This window comes from Gadus chalcogrammus, chromosome 1, assembly GCF_026213295.1.
Source record: "Gadus chalcogrammus isolate NIFS_2021 chromosome 1, NIFS_Gcha_1.0, whole genome shotgun sequence".
In the NCBI taxonomy this organism is placed as follows: Eukaryota; Metazoa; Chordata; class Actinopteri; order Gadiformes; family Gadidae; genus Gadus; species Gadus chalcogrammus.
In genome coordinates this window covers 15,084,143-15,108,809 of record NC_079412.1, presented here as the reverse complement: position 1 = coordinate 15,108,809, position 24,667 = coordinate 15,084,143, and the positions used below count along the sequence as shown (strand labels likewise).

Genomic DNA, 24,667 nt, shown 5'->3' with positions numbered 1-24,667 from the left:
ACACACACACACACACACACACACACACACACACACACACACACACACACACACACACACACACACACGCTTAGAGGAACATCTATGGTGCGCCCGGCAGACACTCGCGGTCTGAGCAGCAGCTGTGGCGCTGCTGAAATCCCCAGCAGCAGCCAAGAAAGATATACTGGCCCTTTTCAGATATTTCTGAGCGCGCTTCGTGCTCCCCGTCAGGCTCAGAGAGCGCTGCTCGTTCTGTAAGCAACGTTCAACGACCTCCGGGGGCCGGGTTAGTGTGTCCCGGCCCCTCCGCCGGCCGGACGAGGCGTCCTTTTAACCCTCCCCATGACAGAGTTGCCATTAGCAGGGGGCCCGTGTGGGACGGCAAGCACACAGCGCAACATCAAAGGGAAGCTGGGGGGGGTGGCCGCCGGGGCCCCGGCTCAGATTTATCCTCCAATAAATGAAGAGCGTGCGGCGGGCGTGGAGTGCTGGGCTGGGGGTTGGGTGAGGGGGTTTAGACTGAACCTCCTCTGCCAGCTGCACCCTTTCTTCTGCTGCCATCCGCTCTGCTGGATGGGGGGAGTGGGGAGGGTGGGGAGTGGGGAGGGTGGGGAGTGGGGAGGGTGGGGAGTGGGGAGGTGTAGATGAGGGTGCCAGAGCCTGTTTTTTTTTTTCTTTTACTGCTGGCTCTGTGTGCAACAGCGCTGCCTGCCTTGTATTAACTAGCTGATTCTCCCCTAGGCCTCCCTTGCCCCCCCCCCCCCCCCCCCCACCTCCCTCACTCTTTCAACACAATATGGATCCACTCAAACAGAGGCACTTGTTGCATCTTACCCTGTCACCACAAGAGCAAGGTGTGCAAGTGTGTCTCAGGGTGAAAGTGTGTGTGTGTGTGTGTGTGTGTGTGTGTGTGTGTGTGTGTGTGTGTGTGTGTGTGTGTGTGTGTGTGTGTGTGTGTGTGTGTGTGTGTGTGTGTGTGTGTGTGTGTGTGTGCGCTTGCTTTTGTTTTTCTTGAACATGTGCGCTGCCGGTTCAACAGGAAGTCCCATGCCGGCGGGACGATCTGTCTAATGAGAGTAATGCGGGCCGGATTGATGTGGCTATGACGTCATGGCACGCGATGCCCCGCAGGCGATGACATCATGGAGGTGGGTCACAGAAGGTGGACTGCCTTCATTGGTGTTTTGGATGGTGAGTGACACGTGTCCAAGCAGAAGCTTGTTTACAATAAATCTTAACCAAATCCACAGAGTTGGGCTTTATGAGCTGCATCCTTAAAAAATAAATAACTGATCAGAATATGTCATCCTTTTTTTCCCCCGAATGAGTATGCCGATAAATTGTCACGCACCATAACTCACCACCCACTCCCTCAACATTGACAGGTTGTTGAGCAAGAGTCATTATTTCTTCCCAGATTACACAAGCCTACCTCCTGAACGTCATCATCATCATCATGAGAATAAAACATTACTTCCACATTCAGACATTGGTAGTCGGGGTTCGCAGACATAGTCGGGGTTCGCAGACGATTCCAGTGGAATCGACATTCTGAGAGACGATTAAGTAGCTGTGACGTGTGTTTGTCTTTCTGTTTGTTAGACAAGGGCTGGTCAGGGTTAGGGTAAGAGTTCTTTCCGCGGTTTATTCCACTGACTACCACAAACTGTCCAACCTGCACTTCAGATACACTCACAGGAAATTACTCATTTTTAAAGGTGATGGATTCCAACGAAAAGTATGTTTCTACACACAGAAAATAAGTTTTTCCGACAAATCACGCACGAATACAGAAAGGTCTGAAAGTAGGCAAATGTCGTTGTTCAAGAAACAAGAACTTAAAACACAGAACACATTGTCTTTAAAGACACAGAAGCGTCAGGTTTGAAACCAAAAAAAAACTTTTGTTTTTAAACTAAACACTAAACGAGTCTAATTAGATTCCAGCTGAAGCTCCGCCCACCATAAACAACGGATCAAACACGGGAAACGGCTAGCACTCACTCACACTGAGAGACCTCTAATGTTTAGAGACACCGGCCGGCTCGATCACAGGACGGAAGAAACACAAGAGAAGATATTTCAAGCAACAAAAGGATCCTCAAAACACCCAAATCACGTTGTTTTGTTGGCAAAAACACCTAAAAACAAACCATAATACGCAGCAAACTCACCGGGCCCGCGGCTCTGCTCTCACTCTGCTCTGACAAAGTCAAGTGTACTTTATGATCTGCCCTGTGTGTGTGTGTGAGAGAGAGTGTGTGTGTTTGTGTGTGAGGCAACCATGGGCTGGACTGTGACGCAACCCAGCCGTTCCTATCCATAGCTGCAAGGCAGGAGGAGAAGGAAAGAGACGGAGCGGCCGTTGACGTAGCAGACACACCACCCTCCCCACGTTGACGTAGCAGACACACCACCCTCCCCACGTTGACGTAGCAGACACACCACCCTCCCCACGTTGACGTAGCAGACACACCAGACACACCACCCTCCCCACCCCCCCCCCCCCCCCCCACCCCCCACCAGAGAGAAAATAACACAACCTAGAGAAAAGAAAAACTAAAAAGAAAAGGGTGGCAAGAGAGAGAGCCTCTCTTTCGCAGACCTCATAAGTGAGACACAAGCTGTTTCCCCTCGCTGTGGACGCTGGAAACGGATGATTTAAAAGTCTTGATGTGGGGGGGGGGGGGGGGGGGGGGAGAGGAGAGGCGGGAGGGGCCGTGTCGGGAGAGCCCCCGGGTTGTTGATATAAGTAGCAGATGCGAAATACGCAGACACTTGGGGAAAAAACAGACCTAAACAGTCCAGCAACGGTCGGTCTGGCTGCCGGGTTACACAGGCACACAGCGCTGTGTTGTGCAGCAACACATCTTCCTCAATAGCAATCAGTGGGAAAGCTCAGCAGTGTGTTATATAGTGAGAGGGGGGGGGGGGGGGGGGGTGGGGGGGGGGGGGTGGGGGAGAGTTATTCCTATAAGAGCAGGGAATCTTAACTCCCAAATGGCTTAAACATAAAGCGATCGGTCCCCGAATATTGCCGTAAAACCGATATATTTTCACCAGTACCAGGGATAACCTACTGTAAACTAACCGACGAAGGCTTGAATGCTTATTTTAGAAAATGGACATGTGTGACACACACACACACACACACACACACACACACACACACACACACACACACACACACACACACACACACACACACACACACACACACACACACACACACACACACACACACACACACACACACACACACACACACACCTTTATTCTAGTCCCAACTTTGAAGCACTCAAACAATGCAACAGTCTTGTCGCCGGAAAATCAGTACGGTTTAAGTGTTCACCTACCACCAATCCCGAATGCAGAATCCTTCCCACTTTCACGGACAGCTTTTGACGGCTAGATCCCGAAGGTCCAAAAAACTGGCAGATGTCACAGGGTTTAGATCCCAATCCTAAGGAAAACAGACGCAGCCTCCTCTCTCCGAGCGCGTGCCGGGAGAGTCGATAGCGAGGCGGGATAAGCGGAGCGCGTGCGGCGGACGGAACCTCTTCTTTCTGAAAGTCCCCACAGCGGAGCGACGTTCCCGTTGGGACTACCGTTAATCAGACGCGAGAGAGGGAGTGCGGTGAAAGTCTGTGCTGCTCCCACAGGCGAGGGTTAGAGTACACTGTTCTTACAAAACAGACCTGGTCTACCACGCCTTTCTCCTTCGATCACACCCCCGCAGCAACGCCCGTATCCTGGGCTGACTCACGTGGATTCATCACAGATGCACCGCGCCGCCAACTTCTAGGTGGGAAATGACAAGTCTCGTCGGGTGTCTGTTTGCGTTATTGTTCTGTTGTCCTGTCTTTTGACTTGTTTCTACTTCACTTGATCCTCTTTGCGTATAGCCATCTGATGCAAGGCTTTTTTTCCCCCCTAATCATAAGGCTTTGTTGTCGTTTGTGGTGTACGCTGGCCCTTTAAAACCCTAACCTGTCGTGGAGTAAGGTCACAGTGGGGACGCGCGGGGGGGGGTTCACGAAATGTGTTGACTCTGAATGATGCAACTCTGATGTCGCCATTTAGTTCAAAAATAAGAAATAGACAAGGAACGGCGTGAGAACTGAACTGCCCTAATGAATCGTCATCATCACAGTGGGACCCAATCCACACAATCAATACTGTCTCATGTCCGATGGCCAATACATTGCATTGGACTTCATATTGTTTTTGTTATGGTTGGCATCATTTGTAGGGTGCCCATGTCTGTGATATATTTTGCCATTGTCGCACACACACACACACACACACACACACACACACACACACACACACACACACACACACACACACACACACTGTGAGACCATACCAAGTGACAAATACCAAGAGGCCTTTACTCTTTTGTCATTGGACCTAAGCGCAGAAGAGCCATGTTTAAATCCTTCACAATTAGCTAGCCAATTCTGAACTACTCAGAGAAACACAGACTGGGGTACATGTGTAGTTTTGTTTGTGTGCGTGCACATGTGCGTGCGTGTGTGCTTGCTCGTATCCTTAATCAGGCCAAGGTGTTTAAAAAAGGGTTAACCCTGTGCCACACTACCATGGTTGGGAGGCTGAGATGTGGGCAGTGCGCCAGTCTCCTTATCCTTGATGCACAACCTTGGCAGTACCCTTCATGTGACCCCCGGAGTTCAAATAAAGACAGAACTATTTACCCCATGTCTTCCAAAGAGGATGAGTCGAAAAGAACTAGGGGATAATGGAAATGAAGAACATGAAAGAGACAGAAAGTACAAAAGCATTATATAAAAGTAACCAAAAGAAAGGAAAGGCAGTTCAATGGTTTTAAGCTGATGATGCAAAGGAAGGGGGAATTTAAAGCAGAATGGAGTTAATAAATCACAAATGTGGTTGGGTCTCGTCCCCCTGACGTTGCGGTCCCTCTTGGGCCACGACCATTTTTCGGTGGAAACCCTTACTCATCCCGTCACGATAATGACACGCTTTACAATTGCAGATTTCTTCCCTAGCGTCCCCTCTAACTAAGCCGCGCCGATTGCCAGTCTAACAACACTTCATTAGGCAGCAGTTGTTTACACACTTGAGGAAAAGGCAAACCGACAATTAGTGGGCTTTGCCATGGAGTGGTGCTTCACATGCGAGGGACTTGGGGATGTTTTCTCAGCCCATCATCGGTGACGGTGGTGGTGGGGTCACCTCTTTAGCCTTTGCAATATCGGTTGGCCCCTGACCAAGACCTTTCCACCAGACCTGCCAGTCAGGTGGCGTCTTCCTGTTATGGACCTTTCTGTCGCTATGTTGCTTCCTGTCATGGTTGCTCCTGAGGGATGAGGGGCTCGAGATGGCGTCACTAGGACCCCCTTGTCAATGTTTCTACTTCCTACTCCCCCCTGGCAAGACATTCTTTGGATTGTTGCACATCAACAAATGCACATTCTGCTTTTTTTACATTCTAAAAACACCAGTAAGGATGGGCATGCATTCCAGAGGTTCCCCCATGTATTGTTTCAAATGTTTTTGGCCATCCCTTTGTTAACTGTTCTCCTGACTTACACTTGTTGTGACCGCATGGAAGTTCCAGTTATATAGCGAATATTGGAATAGTCCAATCAAGGTATATGAGGACACCATAACTAAAATAAGTAAACTCTCAAAAGTTTCCTATTTTTAGAAGAATAGCACACAGTTCTATAAAAAGAATATTGTTTCATCCTTAAAGAATGTACGCAAGTCATGAAACTCTCTCCCCAGACTAGTTATTTTGGAACATTTCAGGACCATCCCTTCACCAAGGACTGGAAAAGTACAGCAGTGTTTAAGGGCCATTCTGATTGGTTCCCTGCGAGTGACAGTGTGTGTAGACGTGTGCACGAGAGAGGGCTGAAAGCCTGTTGTGGCCTGCTGTTGGAGTGCAGTGTTTGGAAGAATGAAGAAACACTGAAGACTGAAGTCCAACTACCATTTAAAACCAGGCTAGTGGCTGAAGGACATGCAGCCAAGATTGACAGCTTCATATTAACCATTACATGTAAAAGCTTAACACGGGTAGAGCGGGATACATGGCATTTGCCCTATACAGTGAGCTATTAAAATAAGAAATAGCCCTGTATTGCAACTCTTATGCAACCCTGCTTTAATAACCCTAAAGTTTAATCGTAATGAATTACCAAGCCTAATATTAAACAGGAGTCTTACGTAAGCTTGCATACACATATGACTGGATGATTTAGCTTTTAAACTTGGCGACAGAATAAAACGTCTATACGAAAAAGAAAAGAAAAAAAAGAAAATAGTAAGTAACATGTGGAGTTAGTGGGAAAGACTAATAACGGCCAAGAGCATTTAATCCAAGTTCTGACTCCAAATTAAACACTGGATGTGGTGGAAATATTACAAGACCACCTTTTATGTGTACTAGTGGCCCATTGTATGGTGTGACCATAGAGTTTCTACAAAAATGTTAAAAAGCTCACATGTTCCACATTAATCTTTTCCTAAGGTTCATTAAAACAATGGTGTGGTTTTAGGTACCAAAATCTAATCTTAGTCAATTTCATATCAGCATTTTCCAGAACGCCTCCAAGAACGACCAGAACAATGAAGACAGCCTCTCCAATAGCATGTTCTAACACGGTATTATGCATTCAACATTGCATACAATACACCCAAATCTCGTCTTATTAGCAAAAAATGATTGATTGTTGTCGGATTAGAAAACCTATAGCGATGAGATATTTGCCCATGACACCTCATGACATCACTTCCTACGCAGGTAGAGTTTATCATAACGTGACTGAAAGTGTCTGCCAATATGTCTCAACACGCCAACTTCATGTCTCTGGGTACGTCAGACGTCCACACAGGTTAGGGGGAGAACCTACAGATAAAGACTTCAATAGAGTTCAGCTGAGAGGAGCAAGTGTGAGAGGCAGTATCAATTAAGTATTTCTCCCCGTTTGGAAATATGTACACCCAGTTCCCATTCCCGTCCAAAATTAGAAGTTCAGGAATTCAACTCATCATTTACAACGGTATGAACAATATGACACAACTCTCCTGGATTGGGCAAGACTGCTCGCCATGAGCAAGCCTTGTTCTGGTTTAAATAATGTTGGCTTCCTCTCAGTGTTACTCATCAGGATTTCAGGATTAAAACCGAGCGAAAACAGAAACAACAGATGAAACCTCAAGAATACACTTTTTTTTTTTAAGGGGTTGGGTTGAGAGTGTGACTGGGGAAGATCGGGACGGACAGAAATAGATCCTGGGTGGGGAGACATGCTAATGAAACCGCCTCATTCTTTTTCACGTCAAGAAAAACGTCTCACAGTTTCTCACTCTCTTCCCCCCCCCCCCCCCCCCCCCCCCCAACCTCTCTCTCGCTCTCTTTTCTCTGCCGCCAGCTGTTTAGCACTGGGAGGGGCCTGGTTGCCACGGGAACCCACACCTTCAAGACTCTTGTCTGGTCCTGTCCTATAGAAGGCTCAAAGAAACTGAGGGAGGGAGGGAAAGGGAGGAGGTTAGGAACGGGCGATCGGGGGATGAAGGGGCAACAGGAGCAAGCTTAGGCCACTTTTGAGCTCAAATCTAACAAATAGAGTCTGGTCCCCCACTGGTCCACGGGTACCTGATCAAACACCTCTGACATAGCCCCCCCCCCCCCCCCCCCGTCCCGATAGCCACCTGCCAAGCCCGGCATGAGCCACTCTCTGAACTGCACCAACCACAGCAGGAAGGAGAGAGACAATGCTAAGCTCCCCTTCGGCTGTGGAGCCGCGCCATCAAAGCTAGCGGGATCTGTGTCAGGTGGTGACAACATGGAAGGAGTGTGTGTGTGTGTGTGTGTGTGTGTGTGTGTGTGTGTGTGTGTGTGTGTGTGTGTGTGTGTGTGTGTGTGTGTGTGTGTGTGTGTGTGTGTGTGTGTGTGTGTGTGGATGGGACACCTGGAGTGATTGAATAGCTTTCAGATGAACTCAGCGCAACCCGCACGCACACAAAAAGGCTAGGTCTCCTCAGCCCAGGTGTGACTGGAGGAGATGGGGCTCCGTGGGGAGTCTCGTGGCTATGCGGCACCGAGCCCAATAACGAAGCCCTGCCTCGGGACCAAACTGGTTTTCACAGGAAAACGGCAGCGGGGAGGGAGAGAGCCCCAGAACAGGGGAACGCAGAGAAGCCCTCCCGTCCCGTACTGTTTGGATCTGCTCTGTGTCTTGTTGCCAAACAGGCCCCTCTTCAAAGAGATTGGACTTAAAATATATATACACTTTCAGTACTCTTAAAATCACTGCTAAAAGCTTTAAGTGTTTTTTTGTTCAAAGTAAAAAAAATCCTTTGATGCCACAGTGAGTGAGTGAGTGAGTGAGAGAAAGAGAAAGAGAAAGAGAGAGAGAGAGAGAGAGAGACGGACATCTGAGCATGCTTCAATTCATGTGTGGAACGGTCAAATGGTACATTTATGTTCTCAATATGTTTGGATCTGTTTATGGCTCTCAGTAGCATTAAGATAGTAAGAGGAGAGAGAGAGAGCGAACAAGAGAGAGCGAGAGACTGAACACATAAGCTCTGTTGTTGTGACATTGCCCTCTGCTGTTTAAGATGAGATACAAAAACCAGTCAGCCTGCTTCCCAGAGATGAGACGGGACCAAAGAGAGGCCTGTGTCCAACAAATCCATACCCAGGATCAACAACACGACTCAATATGGTAAACAGTTACACCTCGGTGGAAACCTTCCAGCCCCGTGTTGCTCTCAGAAGGCCGTCATGATCAGCCGATTACGTTGACTAACAGCGACTCAGAACATGAGTCACCTTTTCTGATTAATAGGAGTTCACTGTAATGTTAGTGTTTAGTTGTTGGTCAGACTTGCTCCACTCTTTTCGCTCCGTCAAGTGGGATGATCTGTCCTCTGTCGTCAGTCTGTCCAACTCATCCCCCGTACGTCGGTCGGTCCCTCGTAGTCGTATTACATAACATCGGCCCCTCACCCCAGCCAGAGGGGACGCACGGTGTCACACACTATTTGTCCCTATTTGTGGCTGCCCGATGTGACAGACAGACAGACAGACAGACAGACAGACAGACAGACAGACAGACAGACAGACAGAGACAGACAGACAGACAGACAGACAGACAGACAGACAGACAGACAGACAGACAGACAGACAGACAGACAGACAGACAGACAGACAGACAGACAGACAGACAGACAGACAGACAGACAGACAGACAGACAGACAGACAGACAGACAGACAGACAGACAGACAGACAGACAGACAGACAGACAGACAGACAGACAGACAGACAGACAGACAGACAGACAGACAGACAGACAGACAGACAGACAGACAGACAGACAGACAGACAGACAGACAGACAGACAGACAGACAGACAGACAGACAGACAGACAGACAGACAGACAGACAGACAGACAGACAGACAGACAGACAGACAGACAGACAGACAGACAGACAGACAGACAGACAGACAGACAGACAGACAGACAGACAGACAGACAGACAGACAGACAGACAGACAGACAGACAGACAGACAGACAGACAGACAGACAGACAGACAGACAGACAGACAGACAGACAGACAGACAGACAGACAGACAGACAGACAGACAGACAGACAGACAGACAGACAGACAGACAGACAGACAGACAGACAGACAGACAGACAGACAGACAGACAGACAGACAGACAGACAGACAGACAGACAGACAGACAGACAGACAGACAGACAGACAGACAGACAGACAGACAGACAGACAGACAGACAGACAGACAGACAGACAGACAGACAGACAGACAGACAGACAGACAGACAGACAGACAGACAGACAGACAGACAGACAGACAGACAGACAGACAGACAGACAGACAGACAGACAGACAGACAGACAGACAGACAGACAGACAGACAGACAGACAGACAGACAGACAGACAGACAGACAGACAGACAGACAGACAGACAGACAGACAGACAGACAGACAGACAGACAGACAGACAGACAGACAGACAGACAGACAGACAGACAGACAGACAGACAGACAGACAGACAGACAGACAGACAGACAGACAGACAGACAGACAGACAGACAGACAGACAGACAGACAGACAGACAGACAGACAGACAGACAGACAGACAGACAGACAGACAGACAGACAGACAGACAGACAGACAGACAGACAGACAGACAGACAGACAGACAGACAGACAGACAGACAGACAGACAGACAGACAGACAGACAGACAGACAGACAGACAGACAGACAGACAGACAGACAGACAGACAGACAGACAGACAGACAGACAGACAGACAGACAGACAGACAGACAGACAGACAGACAGACAGACAGACAGACAGACAGACAGACAGACAGACAGACAGACAGACAGACAGACAGACAGACAGACAGACAGACAGACAGACAGGACAGACAGACAGACAGACAGACAGACAGACAGACAGACAGACAGACAGACAGACAGACAGACAGACAGACAGACAGACAGACAGACAGACAGACAGACAGACAGACAGACAGACAGACAGACAGACAGACAGACAGACAGACAGACAGACAGACAGACAGACAGACAGACAGACAGACAGACAGACAGACAGACAGACAGACAGACAGACAGACAGACAGACAGACAGACAGACAGACAGACAGACAGACAGACAGACAGACAGACAGACAGACAGACAGACAGACAGACAGACAGACAGACAGACAGACAGACAGACAGACAGACTTCAAGAAAGCCAGAGGCCCTTTATTAGAGCCGTTTGTTGAAAGAAAAATAGAAACGACGAGATTGTTTTTGTATTGGGGGGGGTTGGGGGAAGGGGGGTTGGGGGAAGGGGGGGCTGCTGCACGCAATTCTCTGAGGCAATGGTGGAAGAGATGGCAGATAGGGGAGCAGATAGGGGAGCAGGTAAGTCCTTAAGCGCTCCCCCACTTCCTGCTGGACTTTATTGTTCTCTATTTATAAGTCCTAGCCCTCTTGCTGTCGTAGGAGCAACCGTCCAGCTCGGTAACTCGCTTCCGTCTCTCTCCTCTTCCTCGTCTCCATTACACACGTTGGCTGCATTGGATGGTTGAGGGAGTACCCTCTGTACCCCTAGGTCATGAGGTCGTTCTACATATAGACCAAACTTAGAAAAAGCTAACTTCACTTAAACAGAGCCAAATCGAGAGAAGGTTGAGTCAGTCGGCAGGGAACGCTATCCTCAAATCCCTTTCTCTCCCTCTCTCTTGGCCAGACTCCCGTTTACCAATCCAGTAGCTTCAAAGGAATAATTCATTTCACAGTCTAGTGGGCAGCGAGCAACACACACCCTTTTGACACCTAAAAATAACACACACACACACACACACACACACACACACACACACACACACACACACACACACACACACACACACACACACACACACACACACACACACACACACACACACACACACACACACACACACACACACACACTACCTTGGAGGCCCTGCGGCGTTCCGGGCACTCCGGGTTCTGGCAGACCACCCAGTCCTCCTCCTGCAGGGGCTTCTCGTCTGGAAAGAAGAAGAAGAGACGTTTGACTTAATCTTGGAGAGTATAGTCAGGGGACGGGAAGGCATCAGACAAGGCCAGTCTCAACACTCGACATATGAACACAATGACAGTCTGTTATGAGTGAGGTTAACCCTTTGCCAAAAACGAATTTGTAAATACTGCCGCAAAGGGGATGTTTAATAATAATAATAAATTATATTATGTAGCGCATTTCAAACTCAAGGACACTTAAAAGGACGCGATTTAAGACCAACTTATTAAGTGAGAAATACAAAAAAAACGTCCTGTTTTATATAAACACAAGTCAAACTTTGTTGCTAGGAGTGTGTCATCATATGGATTTAAGACGTCACCACATCAACAAGCCAAAGTGTTAAAGACCGGATCTGAAGGAACAAGTGAACACCAGAGGCCAGTCTTCAGCAAGCGTTCCAAGGCCAGCGTCCTTTAAAACATAAACAAACAATGCCCTGGTCCGCAGTCAGAGCTAGGTCACAGCTTTTGCTGGCCTGGTAGCAGAACGAGTCACCTTCGAGTCAACCGCTAAAGCTACACCCCAAGGGTCAAAGGGGAGGACGACAATCAGCGTAACTGGTGCCCGATGCGGGGCCCGCCCGAAACCCCCTCCGAAAGGGGGGCAGGGCTTCGTTGCCTAAAACTGTCCGGGGTCAAGCCTTCCACTCTGACCTGGTTCAAATGGCAGGAAGAAAGCATGCACCAGCCCTCCACCACAGCACTCCCACACGCACACAGCCAGACTTGGGTCAGGCTTCTATAAGCTGTAGCTTCTGTAGAAGAGACACATCAGTCCAAGGGTCCTCGCAAGAGCTCTAGCTGCTGGCAGCAGAAGGGAGCCTCCAGCTTTGATAGAAATGCGTGGACACATACACATCCATATTTACCCCATCGGAAATCGGAGAGAGTGCGAGAGAGCGAGGCGTCAGACGGTGTGTGTGTGTATGAGGGGTGTTGGTTTGTGTGTGTGTTTTTTGGAGAATAAATATGCACATTTGAAAGCAGTAGCAAGACTCAAGAGTCTGGAGGGGTAATCTGTCTGTCTGCCTGTCAGGCGCTGATGAGGAAAGGAGCAGCTGTTGCCTTGTGGTTTGGAATACAGATGTGCATCTGTGTTGTCACTCCCTCAGCCTGACTCAGCGGAATCCCAAATGGCGCGCTCAGGCTAAACGACGGGTGATAAAAAGCAAGCACCCATCATTGCAATCTCGCTGTCAACCACCGGCCTGACTCTCCTGACCAACATCGTAAAGCCACGTAGTAACCACTAGCCGTAGCTCCTCATTACCCATCCATAGTCTTCCTCACCTCCCTCAAGCGTCATGTCCACATATCCATTGTTTCAGGTTCAGCTTCCTTTTATACTTATCCTGTTTTATACCAAAACCGCTCTTTCCTGCAGAACATTCAAACACGGCCTTCTTTCGTTGATCTCTTCACCTCTCCCTTTGCTCTTTCCCTCTTGCTCGCTCTCTTTTGCCCTCGTTTGCTCCCGCTCTCTCCCTGATGAACAGGAATTCCTGAACTCAGCACTGCTGATTAAGCCTAAAAACCAACCGACACAGGCACACACACGCTGCACACAAGTGTGCACGTGACACCACACAATGAACCTGTGAACTAAAAAGGGACAGATTCCCCGCAAGCCGTCATGTGCTCCAAAACACACAAACAATCTCCAGTTCAACTACCGTGCGCACAAATTAATCCGTTGCCACGGATGAGCGGCCTCTGTCATCTACAGTTTGTACTTGTAGCCAGGGCCAAAGCTAAAACAAACCTAACCAGCACAACCAAATGGGCCACAATCCATTCACTTCCCACTTCTACCATGCTTTATGGAATTGAAGACCACCACAAACCATTAGTATTTTGGTAACTCTCGCTTGGCTGCTTGGATTACTGGTATAAAAAAAAGATTGTCCTACAATCTTTTTAATAGAGAATGTCCAAAAAGTTCAGATTCAACCTCATATGACAGCCGGAAACAGAATCAACAATCCTAGCATCACAAGAAACATTGTGGCTTCACTGATGCAGTAGTAATTGCTTTGTAAAGGACATTCCCTTAAAGGCTGTAGCTGCACCCAAAGGCCCTCCAGCGGTGCACCCAGATAGCTCACCTGGAGGAGAGGTGACCTTTTTTTATCTGCATAGTATTGATACCAGCTTTAATTTTTTCCTACCCCCAACTCTCCCCCCCACCCCTAATTTTGTGAAAACGGTAACGTAACAATGCACCTCTAGGCCAGGAGGAAAGGTTATGCAACGGCTCCGGTGACGGGACAATAGACAGATGGGAGGCCGACGGGAAGGCACGCCGACAAGGAAACCTGGCAGGGAGCTCGGCCCCGGGCAGCAGAGATAGATGCACGCTAGCGACACTTGAGGGATGGGTGTGGGAGAAATAGAAGCTGGCGGGACTCGACGTAGCCGGTGAGAGACGATCAAGCAGAGGATGACATGGCTCAGCCTCAAGGGAAGAGCAGGCTGGCAGGTGGTGCCAAGGAAGAGGTGGCGCGTGCAGGAGGCTCTGGGGAGACTGCGGTACAGATGGGCACGCAAGGCCGGCCGGCCGGGGGGGACCGCCCTGCTGCGTGCCAACGCCACCTGTGCAGCCTGCTGTGGGACACATGCTCAACATAGCTACCTTTGTTTTTCATCCAAAGGGCGAGTTTGGCATTTCAAAGGAAAAAGAATTAGCTGTTCCACTGTTCCACATGATGATTGCCGTTGTGTAATGTTAATAAAGAAAGCTTAATAGAAAACCATGTTTGCATGCTGCACACTGAATTGAACAATGGAATCACAGCTGTATCGTGTTCCTCCATGGCTAAATAAGGCCAGGTCTGGTGGACAGACGCGAGTTCTTGATCCAATCTGCAGCGCGCAGCCAACATCAGGGCAGGGGTTTCAGCGGCAGTGGGGGCCGGGAAAAAAAATATCCTGTTCGTGTTATTTTACCCCCGCAGTGCACCACCCCCCCCCCCCCCCTCCACAAACCTTCTGGCTTTATTAGCATATGAAACATGTGTTTACATTGCGATCGCAGGTAAGAATCGTTTGACATAAAATTAAGAAAAATGGACACCCAAACCTCATAAGATTGGGAGATGCAAAAACAAGCTGATTGGATAGTTTGGTCTGCGGTCGTCTCATTGGATAGCTTGGACTGCCTTTGGCTGGATGAATAGTGTGGACTGCTGTTGGCTGATAAAAGGTGGAACATTCTTTCTCCCATCACGTCACATGCAAGGGAAACAAAGTGTAGGGCAGGATAAGGCCCCGACTTAATTACACTATGATCGTGTTTAAGGAAGGTCACGTGGGGTGTGTTACATAATGTGGATTTTTTTCGAGAGCATTTATGTCCCAAGCATACAGTAATTGGTCAGAAGGGCTCACAGCACCTTGTGTGTCATGCAATTCTTCATGAGACGGGTGGTGGGTTCAAGTAGCAGACACAAAGAGAAAGAGAGGTATGTTCCCTCATTACTGGAATCCCAAGCCGATTAGTAACCCTGGAATGTTGCTATTCGGTATAGGGATAGTGTACACGGAAAGGGGACGCTAGTTAATAATACAATACGACTTTATGCTTGAATAAGGTTGGCAGTGTTCAGACATCCCATTGTAGACCCTTCATATCGCATACAAGTCACTTGGTGACTTATCAAGTAGCAATACTGCTTGACAAGTCAAATCCCTGTTTTCAGATCTTACTCGAAAGAAAACACATAATAAGATGTACAATGTACAGTATTGTGGTGAACTAGGTTCTACACGGATTCGAGCCATGCACAAAGCAGACTAAAGTTTGGAAAGGGAAAGAAACTGGTTGCGATGGTGAGGGGAAAAAATGCTCAGACAAGTACAGGTCTTGTACATTAGGTTAATTGGATAGATGTTGTTGGCTTTTCCTTTAAGATCCGACTACGTTGGTTTGATGACAATCCGCTCACGATCGATAGAGCCCAGTATGGGACATCACATAATCTGATTATGCACTTGCTGAAGCTAAAGAATGATATTCAGGCAGTAGAAACCTAGTTTAGCCATATTCTGTTCAGTGGTTTTCTGATTCACCCCCACAAACCCCAATGGCACCACCGATACATTGCTGCCATTGATAACAAAAACATAGAAAGGGATCCTACCTGCATCCTGGTTCCTTTGTGTTATACACACATTTCATTCAGTGTTCAACAACACATCTTTCAAGCAGTGCGATATAACATTTTTATATACATCATGAATTTGTTATCCACCCACTTCAAAAGACAAAGTCAGTGGCACAGTGACAAACCGAACAACTAAAGCAAGCTTCCTTGTTTCTAATAAACAGATACCAAATGCGGTCTTAAAGCCTCAATCAAAGTAAAATGATCAACACAGGGCAAGGAGAGCTGCATTTGTCAATGTGCCTCGCCACAGACAACAGATAAGTCAGCCCGACACATATAAACAAACTTGTAAAGTCCGGCCATGATGTGAACCACCATCATATGGGTCACCCTCTTCTAATCTATATATAATTATTTTTGTTGTTCACTCAGATGGAGGTCAAATGGATATTGGCACTATTGATTTTGATTACAACTTCCGAGTCAATATGGTGACAGAAACAATGAACTTACTGACAGGCTACAAGCAAGTAATGAATAGATGTAAAGAGTTCAAATCCATTCTAAATAAAGCCCCTTCACATGTCAGAATCATGGTACCGGTGTCACATCTACTGAGTGCTTAAAGAGACCATTCACTCTTCAGAGTTAATAAGCTTTAAGAAGGTTGGCACCAATATCCAGGATGTGTTGCTGAGTGTGGAGGGCCGGCATAATCAGACATGGATTTGAGTCGTTGCGTTGAGACTGGTGAGTGTCGGGCTTGAAACAGGAATGGGGGTGTGTGACTGAGTAGAGCCATGGTTCTGGAGTTCCTCTAAGCTGCCGGTGGCTGAAACTGAAGCTTGAGAAAGAGAAAATGAGCCCTAAGCCGGGGAGAGCTGACGTTGAGTGCAGCAGCAGAGTAAGGAAAATGTTGGTGCCCGCGCTTAATTACAAGCGAGGGTAAAAAAAAAAAAAAAAAGGTGAGGATCAAAGCCTGTTCACTCCTGATCACTCCTCCTCTCTGGGGCCAAATCCTCCGGACAGGTCGGCCTTTAACGGCGACCACCCCTCAGCTAAGTGGAGCAGGAGGGCTAAAAAAAAAGAAGCCGGAACACCAAAAGCCGGTTGGCACAGAGGGCAGGATAAAAAGCATTCCTCCCCACGGTTCAATCTTATCACTTTCCTTTGGCTAATGGAATAAAAAGTGGGGCTGTGTAGCTGGGGGAAAATAAATCTGGCGTGCTCCTGGGCCGTGCCATAAAGCCAGAGAGGAGGCAAGAGGCATCTCAGTTCAGCGAGGCACTTCTTTACTGCTAAATATTTCATCTCTGGGGCTGTTCCCATTCCCACTTTCCTCAACTCTTCACACCCATGTGAGGGGCTCCCCATACCAGGTCAACGTTCCAAGACTGGGACGGTGGAAACAAATAGTGCTTTTCCATGATGGTGCTGAAATGCTCGAGCCAGAATAGCAGATCCATGTGAACCAGAATCATCTGCTTGCACTAACGTTTCATATAACAGTGTGAGGTAATGCCTCATCTATATTTGATAGTATGAAGTATTTTAGATGAATAAATAGGAGCCATTATGGAATAGATTCCTTTGTAATGACAAAAATTGACCGTAGCAATGGCGGGGGGGGTCTACATTACCCTGAATAACATTAACTTGTTAATAGGTGGGGTGATGATTACGAAACCACTTTTTGGCAAGTCACATGTGCCTGGTGATTGAACAGGACTAGAGGCAACAAGAGGAAGTAGCAACAGTAAAAACGTCCACAATGAATGATGGCGCTGCTTACCTACGCCCTCCTATACATCTTGCTCTGCAGCGTCTAACTATTCATATTTACTACAACTCTAAAGCATAAATCCATCATCAAAACAGCAGTTCTGACATATGGAGATTAGAATTGGGCTCTCTTACTGAGAAATGTTAAAAACAAATCCAATCCCATACAGTGATAATCCTGGGGGCAAAATTGGAAATCCAAATTCCTGGTGCAGGCTCAGATTAAGGATAGATATGGGAGATGTCTTCCGTAAGGATGCCTGACAGCTTTCATTTTTTAACAATGTTTTCAGGAATATTGTATTCCCCTACACATGCAGGGTCCATTTAGAGTACTCAAAAGCACTTGTATACTTTGCATACAAGTACAAGCATACGCCTATTAAAAACCTGTAATAATTTGTAAACATATCTAAATATGCTGCGACACAATGGAAAGCTAGAAAGGGAATATTTTGTGTCCAATAGGTTATCTTTACAGCCTGCTGTACCAATATTACAACCTGGACTTCAGAAATAATGTGCATCATCCAAATTCCCCAAAGTTATGTTTGAAATTAAACTTGAGTAGGTAAAGCTATTCCAGAGGTTGCTCGTCACGTTGTAACTTAATACAATTATATAATATAGTGACAGAAAAGACGGCCTCATACATAATTATCTATAACATATAATCAGCTTTGAAACAATGAAAAAGCTTCTTCATCACCGGGACGCATTTATGAACACACCCCAGCCCATTTCACACCTTACCATGAAGATCATAAAAGACATCCATGGCGGAGGACCAGGAATACCGCTCCATTCCCTCTTCCATTAGAGAGGGTGGCAGAGCATTCAACTCATAGGCACCTCGCTTCTTCCAGTACATGAACATCTTGAGCTGGTCGTGTGTTTTACCGCTCAATAGTCCAAAAGGTCAAAAAAAATTGGCTGGTCTGATGCCTACCCTCATTTTGATTCGTACAACACTAAAAGGATGGGGGTGGACTCTCCGAGACAAATCTACCACTGACCAACCCAGACTTCCATGAAAGATTGATCAAATGAACTCCCGGCAACTTCGGGTCCTTCTCATATGCCATCTCGAAAAATGTCTACATCACAAACCTCAACGGCCCAATTGGCTAATCAAGGGCACCACACTTGCTTTGAGCTCAACTAAATCAAATAAATTTAAAAAGTATTAAAGCTTTTTCAACAAAAGAAATTAAATCCAATCTTAAACTAATTTGTTTACCATCCCAGGCATAGCATGCCAATACAAATTAGGTTTTCAAGAAGTAGATTAAATCGTAAAATGATACGGAAATACAACTGTTGCCCTGATTAAATACATTTGAATACGTCCCTCCAGGTGGAATCCTGATGTTTTTTGCATGCAGCATCATGTTGATTATTAAAGTCATGTTGCTGTAAATTCATTACTCAAACATCCATAAATACAACTTCTGAACAACGTAAAGAAACATGTTAACCCTGAGTCCCCAAGTTACAAAAAAACGATATCTCAAGGTCTTCCTAAAATGTGTGGCTGACTGAATCCCATAAGAAAAAAAGATTGCAGATGCAGTCACCCTCTCCATGGCTCCACCACGGCTGTATCCATGGTCAACTTTCCTAAACTGGTGTGCAAGACAAGCTGCTCATGTCAAACTCCTGTGTAGGATTTGGGAGAAAAAAAATGGTAATGGGGGGGTGGGGGGACTCAACCCACCCAGCAGACAAGTGTAGTATTCATGCAGAGGTGAGTTGCATGCTGGGACGGGCAATGTCGGCCAATGGCCTTTAGACGTAGTCACACAAAGATCTCTTTTGAACCTCCTCCCACACCCAGAGTGGACTTTCTTTATGATTTGTACAGAACTGTAAAAGTCTTACATTTTTCTGCATTAATTACAGCCCACGCCTTTTATGTCTCCTCAAAGATTTGTTCTTTTGTATAAATGCAATTCTTACAGTGAGTTAAATTAAACCGGGCTAATCTAATGTAGCAGAGATCCTTAACCCTCAGAGGATGAAGGGCCTAATCTCCACCCTAGACACAACATAGACCCACAACACAAGATGTGCTAATGTCTGGAGGGGAAGCGCCCCATGTAGATAGCAGAGACCAGCCATAATATTTTCCCCGGACTATTGCTGAAAAGGTTGATGCACTGCTATTATGCATCTAAAAATGGGAAAAGAATCACTGCGAGTATCCAGCGAGCCAGGCAAGGGAAAGGGAGGAACGTTGTCACACACACACACCAACCCAAATGTCCAATTTTGGTATAAGAAATTAGAGGGTAGAATGGGAGCTAGGTTCTGCAGACATATGGTAATAATCCCCAACCCGCCTTGAGCACAGAGTTTCCTATTTAATGAAGAGAGCGGCCGTGCAGCATGAGAACCTCGCTGCAAACCCCACAGGCCAATTTCCACCTACTGCACAAACAAAGGAAGAGGACTGGAGGAGGTGTCATCCCCCGTTCACAACCTTCATGAGGAGGACGAGTGGACGGACGCACTTCTCATGCTCTGTTAAAACACAAGGGCTATGGTGGATTTATAAACACAGAGGCTTGTTAAGCTATGATAAGACCTGCATCAAATACATTTAATTAGATCGCTAAAGAAAATCCTCAGAGGAACACCATTCTGTTAGATTTTTTAGATCTTAGCTGTTGTTCAGCTGCGTGGAGCTCCTGGGTGTTACACAGTTCAGCTTCGTTCCTCTTTGAGTGGGAAGGAGAGAAGCTTAGCTATAAGACCAGGGTGCTGCCACATAGGTGCGCCAACTTTAATTATGACAAATGTATCACTTTGTCATATCAAATAAAACAAATAAAATATCAAATAAAACAAAAGAAACACAATAAAATGTTCTTGTAGTTAATGATGGCCATTAGGGAGCATGGGTTACAATGATGTGCCTTAAGATGTGCCTGCATTACGTGAGCAATAGCTTGAGTGGCACTATTTAAAAAGACATCCCAACACAGCACTTATTTCTGGATCCCCACGTGGTAAATTTTTCAAAGTGAAATGAAAGTGTTGAATGCGGTGCTCGAGCGAGTGCGTGTCTGCCTTGAAGACAGAACGAACACAATACATCCACGTTACCCATGAGGCGGTAAATTAGCCCTCAACACACTAACTGAAGTATTATGGGGCCGTTGGAGAAATTTGTTGTTTAACCAAGTGCCAGTATAATTAGGAGCTGAAGGAGTCAGTAGTACCGGAGTGTCTACGCCTCAGTGTTGACAGTGAGAGTGCAGTGGAGGGCTTGTGCGTGACCATGTGGAGAAGGTTGCGTTATATTTAGCAAGGTTGCGCATCTCACGGACCGAGTTAACCCTTCACTGACACACAGTAAAAGCTGAAGCGAGCTCTTTCCTTTGCTAGCAATATGGTATACCAAATATGCAATCTGCGTAATGGAAGATGTAATGCATATCACAAAGTATTTTTCACATGAGCCTGGGTGAGTAGTTATTAAAAGGACCTATTTTTATTTTAATAACAACAAAAATGATATATATTTATATTAAATACTTTTTTTTTTTATCACCATTGACAGCAATGTGACACACACTTTGCACAGCACAAGCCCAGGAACCAGGTGGGCCAACACTTTGAACCAAATGCATCAACAATAAATAGCACTATTCAGGTTCTCAGAGCTTTTGTGCAGGAACAATCCATCAGTGCATGGGGTCGACTCCCTTATGTGCACATGGAACAGGGCGAGTAAATTGCCATCAAACATATCATTTCAAAGTTCATACAGCTCTTCAGAGGGACAACAGCACATCAACTTGTTGAGATGAATAATCCTATAATTGAAACCATCTGGCTGAAATTGCAGGCTGTCAAAGGTCCACCAATAACAGACTTTGGAGAAAATCAAAACACCTATTCCATGAAAGGACGGTTATTGCCATAAAGAAGGCTGTAATATTAGTAAACAGTCATTTGACCAGGTGGGAGCATTTTGACTACAGGATATAATCAGGAATAAACATTTCCCATTATGCTTGGAGCGTTCGAGGCCATCTGTAAGTTTCTTTCTATCCTTGAAACAAAGACCAACAGACATATTGCTTAGTCTACAGAGATACAGTACAACTTTGACCCTCATCGACTTTCTCTGTTACAAATAATATTGACGTTGGTAACTAAACTTTAATTTGATAAAAAATATTTTCCTTTTTCAAACATATTCCAACATAAATATGGCTCACGTTATAATATGAAGCCAACAAAAGATGAATGACTTAAGCCGCTCTTTAGAGGAATTCAATACTCAGGTGAAATTAAAGAGAGTACATGAAACCAATAAGAAAAGCCTTTGGCTCTGCCGTATTCTTTGTATAATAATTTAAAACAGCTGACACTAGTTTATGAATGAATACCCCTTCCGGGCGAGGCCAGCCTTTGCAATTTGAACCAAAGTTATAAACCCATGTATTCCTTGGAACACAATGAGCAAGGTGAAGCACAGGTGAATAGTGCACTATATGACAGTGTCTATCCATACTGTGGTCTGATGGTTCGGTTCTATGGCGGGGCCTGATGGGAAATTATATCACAGAGGGGTAGTGGGGCGGGGTGGCCTCCAGCTGGGAGTGTATGTTTTATCGGATTACTTCATGGTTGAGGGACAACATCGGAAATTACTTTGCAGAGGGGTGTGGAAGCCACTGATTTACAGTCTGGGACAATGCACTCGATATCGAGCCAAAATAAGCATTGATCCCTATTCAAATGTAAATATTCTGTGATTTCAAAGAAAAGATATGCGCATAGCTGAGCAATTCTTATGAATATTTCTTACGTTTTTTTTTACAGATTCAGTGTTGCAATCGTTTGGTTACAAAGATTGTTTTCTTTAAAAAAAAAAAAAAGATAGGCGATATGAACATACATTGTTTTTAAGCTAAACCAACGTTTCTGTGGAATAACCCAATACACACCGTTCAATTCACTCCATGTCATCTTATGATCAAGAATCCGGCTATAATATCTACCTCATGAAAGGAGAATGGAACTGAAAGCAGAGCCACACAACTATTCTGCAATAGGACAGAAACAGACATGCTTTGACTAGCTAAGCTTGAGCAGTAAAAGTCAATGGGGAGAGGCAAAGAAGCAGAACTCACTCTAGACCAGACTAGCAACAGGAAAACACAGAAAGTAAAAAGACGCAAGGAGTAAATGATGGTGGGAAAGAAAAAAGTGGAACAATGGGAGATAATCTGAAGAAGGAAGTTTAGATGGTCACGAGCAATGGGCCAGGCTTTACACCAGATTATAGGAGGCAGACTAGCTAGGGCTTTGCAGCCATGTGTCCGTCAGGTTCTGAGTGCACTGTGAGCGGTCCATCTCCAATCCATGTCGATTTGGATAGTTAATGGGATTTGTTTGAATATGAAATGCCTTCAAATAGGTGCAAACAATTAAAGTGAAATGCCTGACATATTAACACCACATTCATATCCGTCAATAATAACTCCCCCATTTATGCTTTTGGGGAATATAATCTAGACATCTGCTCTCAGATTAGACTAGTGTGTTTAAGACAGGCTTAGGACTCTGCTGGCCTGGAACACTGAGGTGTTCCAGACTCTGCTAATTAGGCTGCTCAGCGTTAACTCCATGCTGACCTTGCTTACTGTATGAACACATTGGCTGTCCACACTGTGGCAATGTGAACGGTGTGACAGCGTATAAATGAACTTCATGTAAAGGCAATGGGTAATTTTGCTGGCATACTAGCCTCAGACAGTCATGTATAGTCGCTAGAGGCATGTCAGGTTTTATTTTGAGAGATTGCAACCAAATATGTAGGCCAAGTTTTTTTTTTTTGTGGAAATATGTTGTGTCTGAAAATGAGGGACAATGGTGCCAATTTTAAATGTCCCAACTCCATTTGAGGTTTGGATTCACGATGCCTAGAGTGTAAATGAGTCCATCCAACATATTAGAGCCCAATTCTTGAGCAAAAACGTTTTAATCCACCCGTTCACTTGTTGCGATGGGAAGATAATGTCTTGTTTATGAAATTGAAACGTCTCTATCTGTCCCGGTCCCGGACCAGCCTACATAACCTACAATGCCCATGTGACCAATTGTCCCGTGAAATCCGATATTTGAATAGATCCAACACCATTAATACCAGACAAAACGAATACAACGCCATACATGTCACACAATATTACTTACTGAGTCGTAGTTTTAGACCAAGCCAACTCCTCGGGGGTGATTTGTGGAGAACTGAATTCATGGTCCACTTGCTCGGAACCATCTAAGCATGCGATCCTCCAGGAGACTCCTCGACGCAGGTCTGCTCCGTCGTGGATTAGATGTTAATGAGAATTCCTTCACGTCTTCATTGTGCTCGTCTAAAATAGTGTCCTTGTCTTGTAGCTTCGTTTCACACTCGTTAGCTTCTTTGGTCTAATGTGTAGGGTCAATTGTGAAAATTAGTGCTCAGATCACGATTAATGCACTAAATTATTGACCGAAGTAACATTTTGCATTCCCCTCTCCAGCGTCAGTGTTTGTATGATGTTAAACGTGACAAAGCAGTACACAACGACCTGTTGATGCAATCTGTGCGAAGATCTCCTCGAGGTCCACTGTATCTTTTTGTTAGCAAAGGTTCGTGTTCCAGATCCCAATACGTGTTCAATACGGAACAGGATATATTCTACGTCCATACCACTCGAAACAAGTTAAATCACCGCCATCAACTCTAAATTAGGTTCTGTTAAAGTTTGTCACGTTTCCCCCTCCTTGCCTCGATCGAAGTTGGCTGACAATCAACCATCAGCTCCTCTGTTCCATTCATTCAGACCACCTCAACCTGGATCTACAAAGAATCGCCGTTTCTGTGACGATGTCAACATGTCGCCGCTAGGGGCGCCGAAGACACCAAGACTCACCGTATTCATTGTATAAACATCTGCAAACCCTGGATGCTGCAAACCAACGCAATAAGAGATGACCTACATAACATTTAGAAACATTTAGTGGAATACATAAACCATTACATCAACAAATATTTTTTAATAGTTGGTAATTACTTTATTTTGATCACGTTGAACTTGAATCCAGTCATTCAGGTGTGTGTGTGTGTGTGTGTGTGTGTGTGTGTGTG

At 46.0% G+C, this 24,667-nt stretch overlaps 1 protein-coding gene across 5 annotated transcripts in view; it reads right to left on the bottom strand.

Annotated features, from left to right (window-relative positions):
• plekhg5b (pleckstrin homology domain containing, family G (with RhoGef domain) member 5b) overlaps positions 1-24,408 on the bottom strand; it is a 55,677-nt gene extending 31,269 nt beyond the window's left edge. For 2 of the 5 annotated variants that reach the window (XM_056591413.1, XM_056591422.1), the window contains exons 1-2: positions 23,731-24,408; positions 11,522-11,598 (exon numbers count right to left, since the gene is read on the bottom strand). In XM_056591413.1, coding sequence (XP_056447388.1) covers positions 11,522-11,598; positions 23,731-23,812 — 159 coding nt within the window. In that variant the 5' untranslated portion in view covers positions 23,813-24,408. The other 3 variants (XM_056591412.1, XM_056591420.1, XM_056591416.1) reach the window with 3 other exon arrangements.
• Positions 24,409-24,667: the final 259 nt, after the last annotated feature.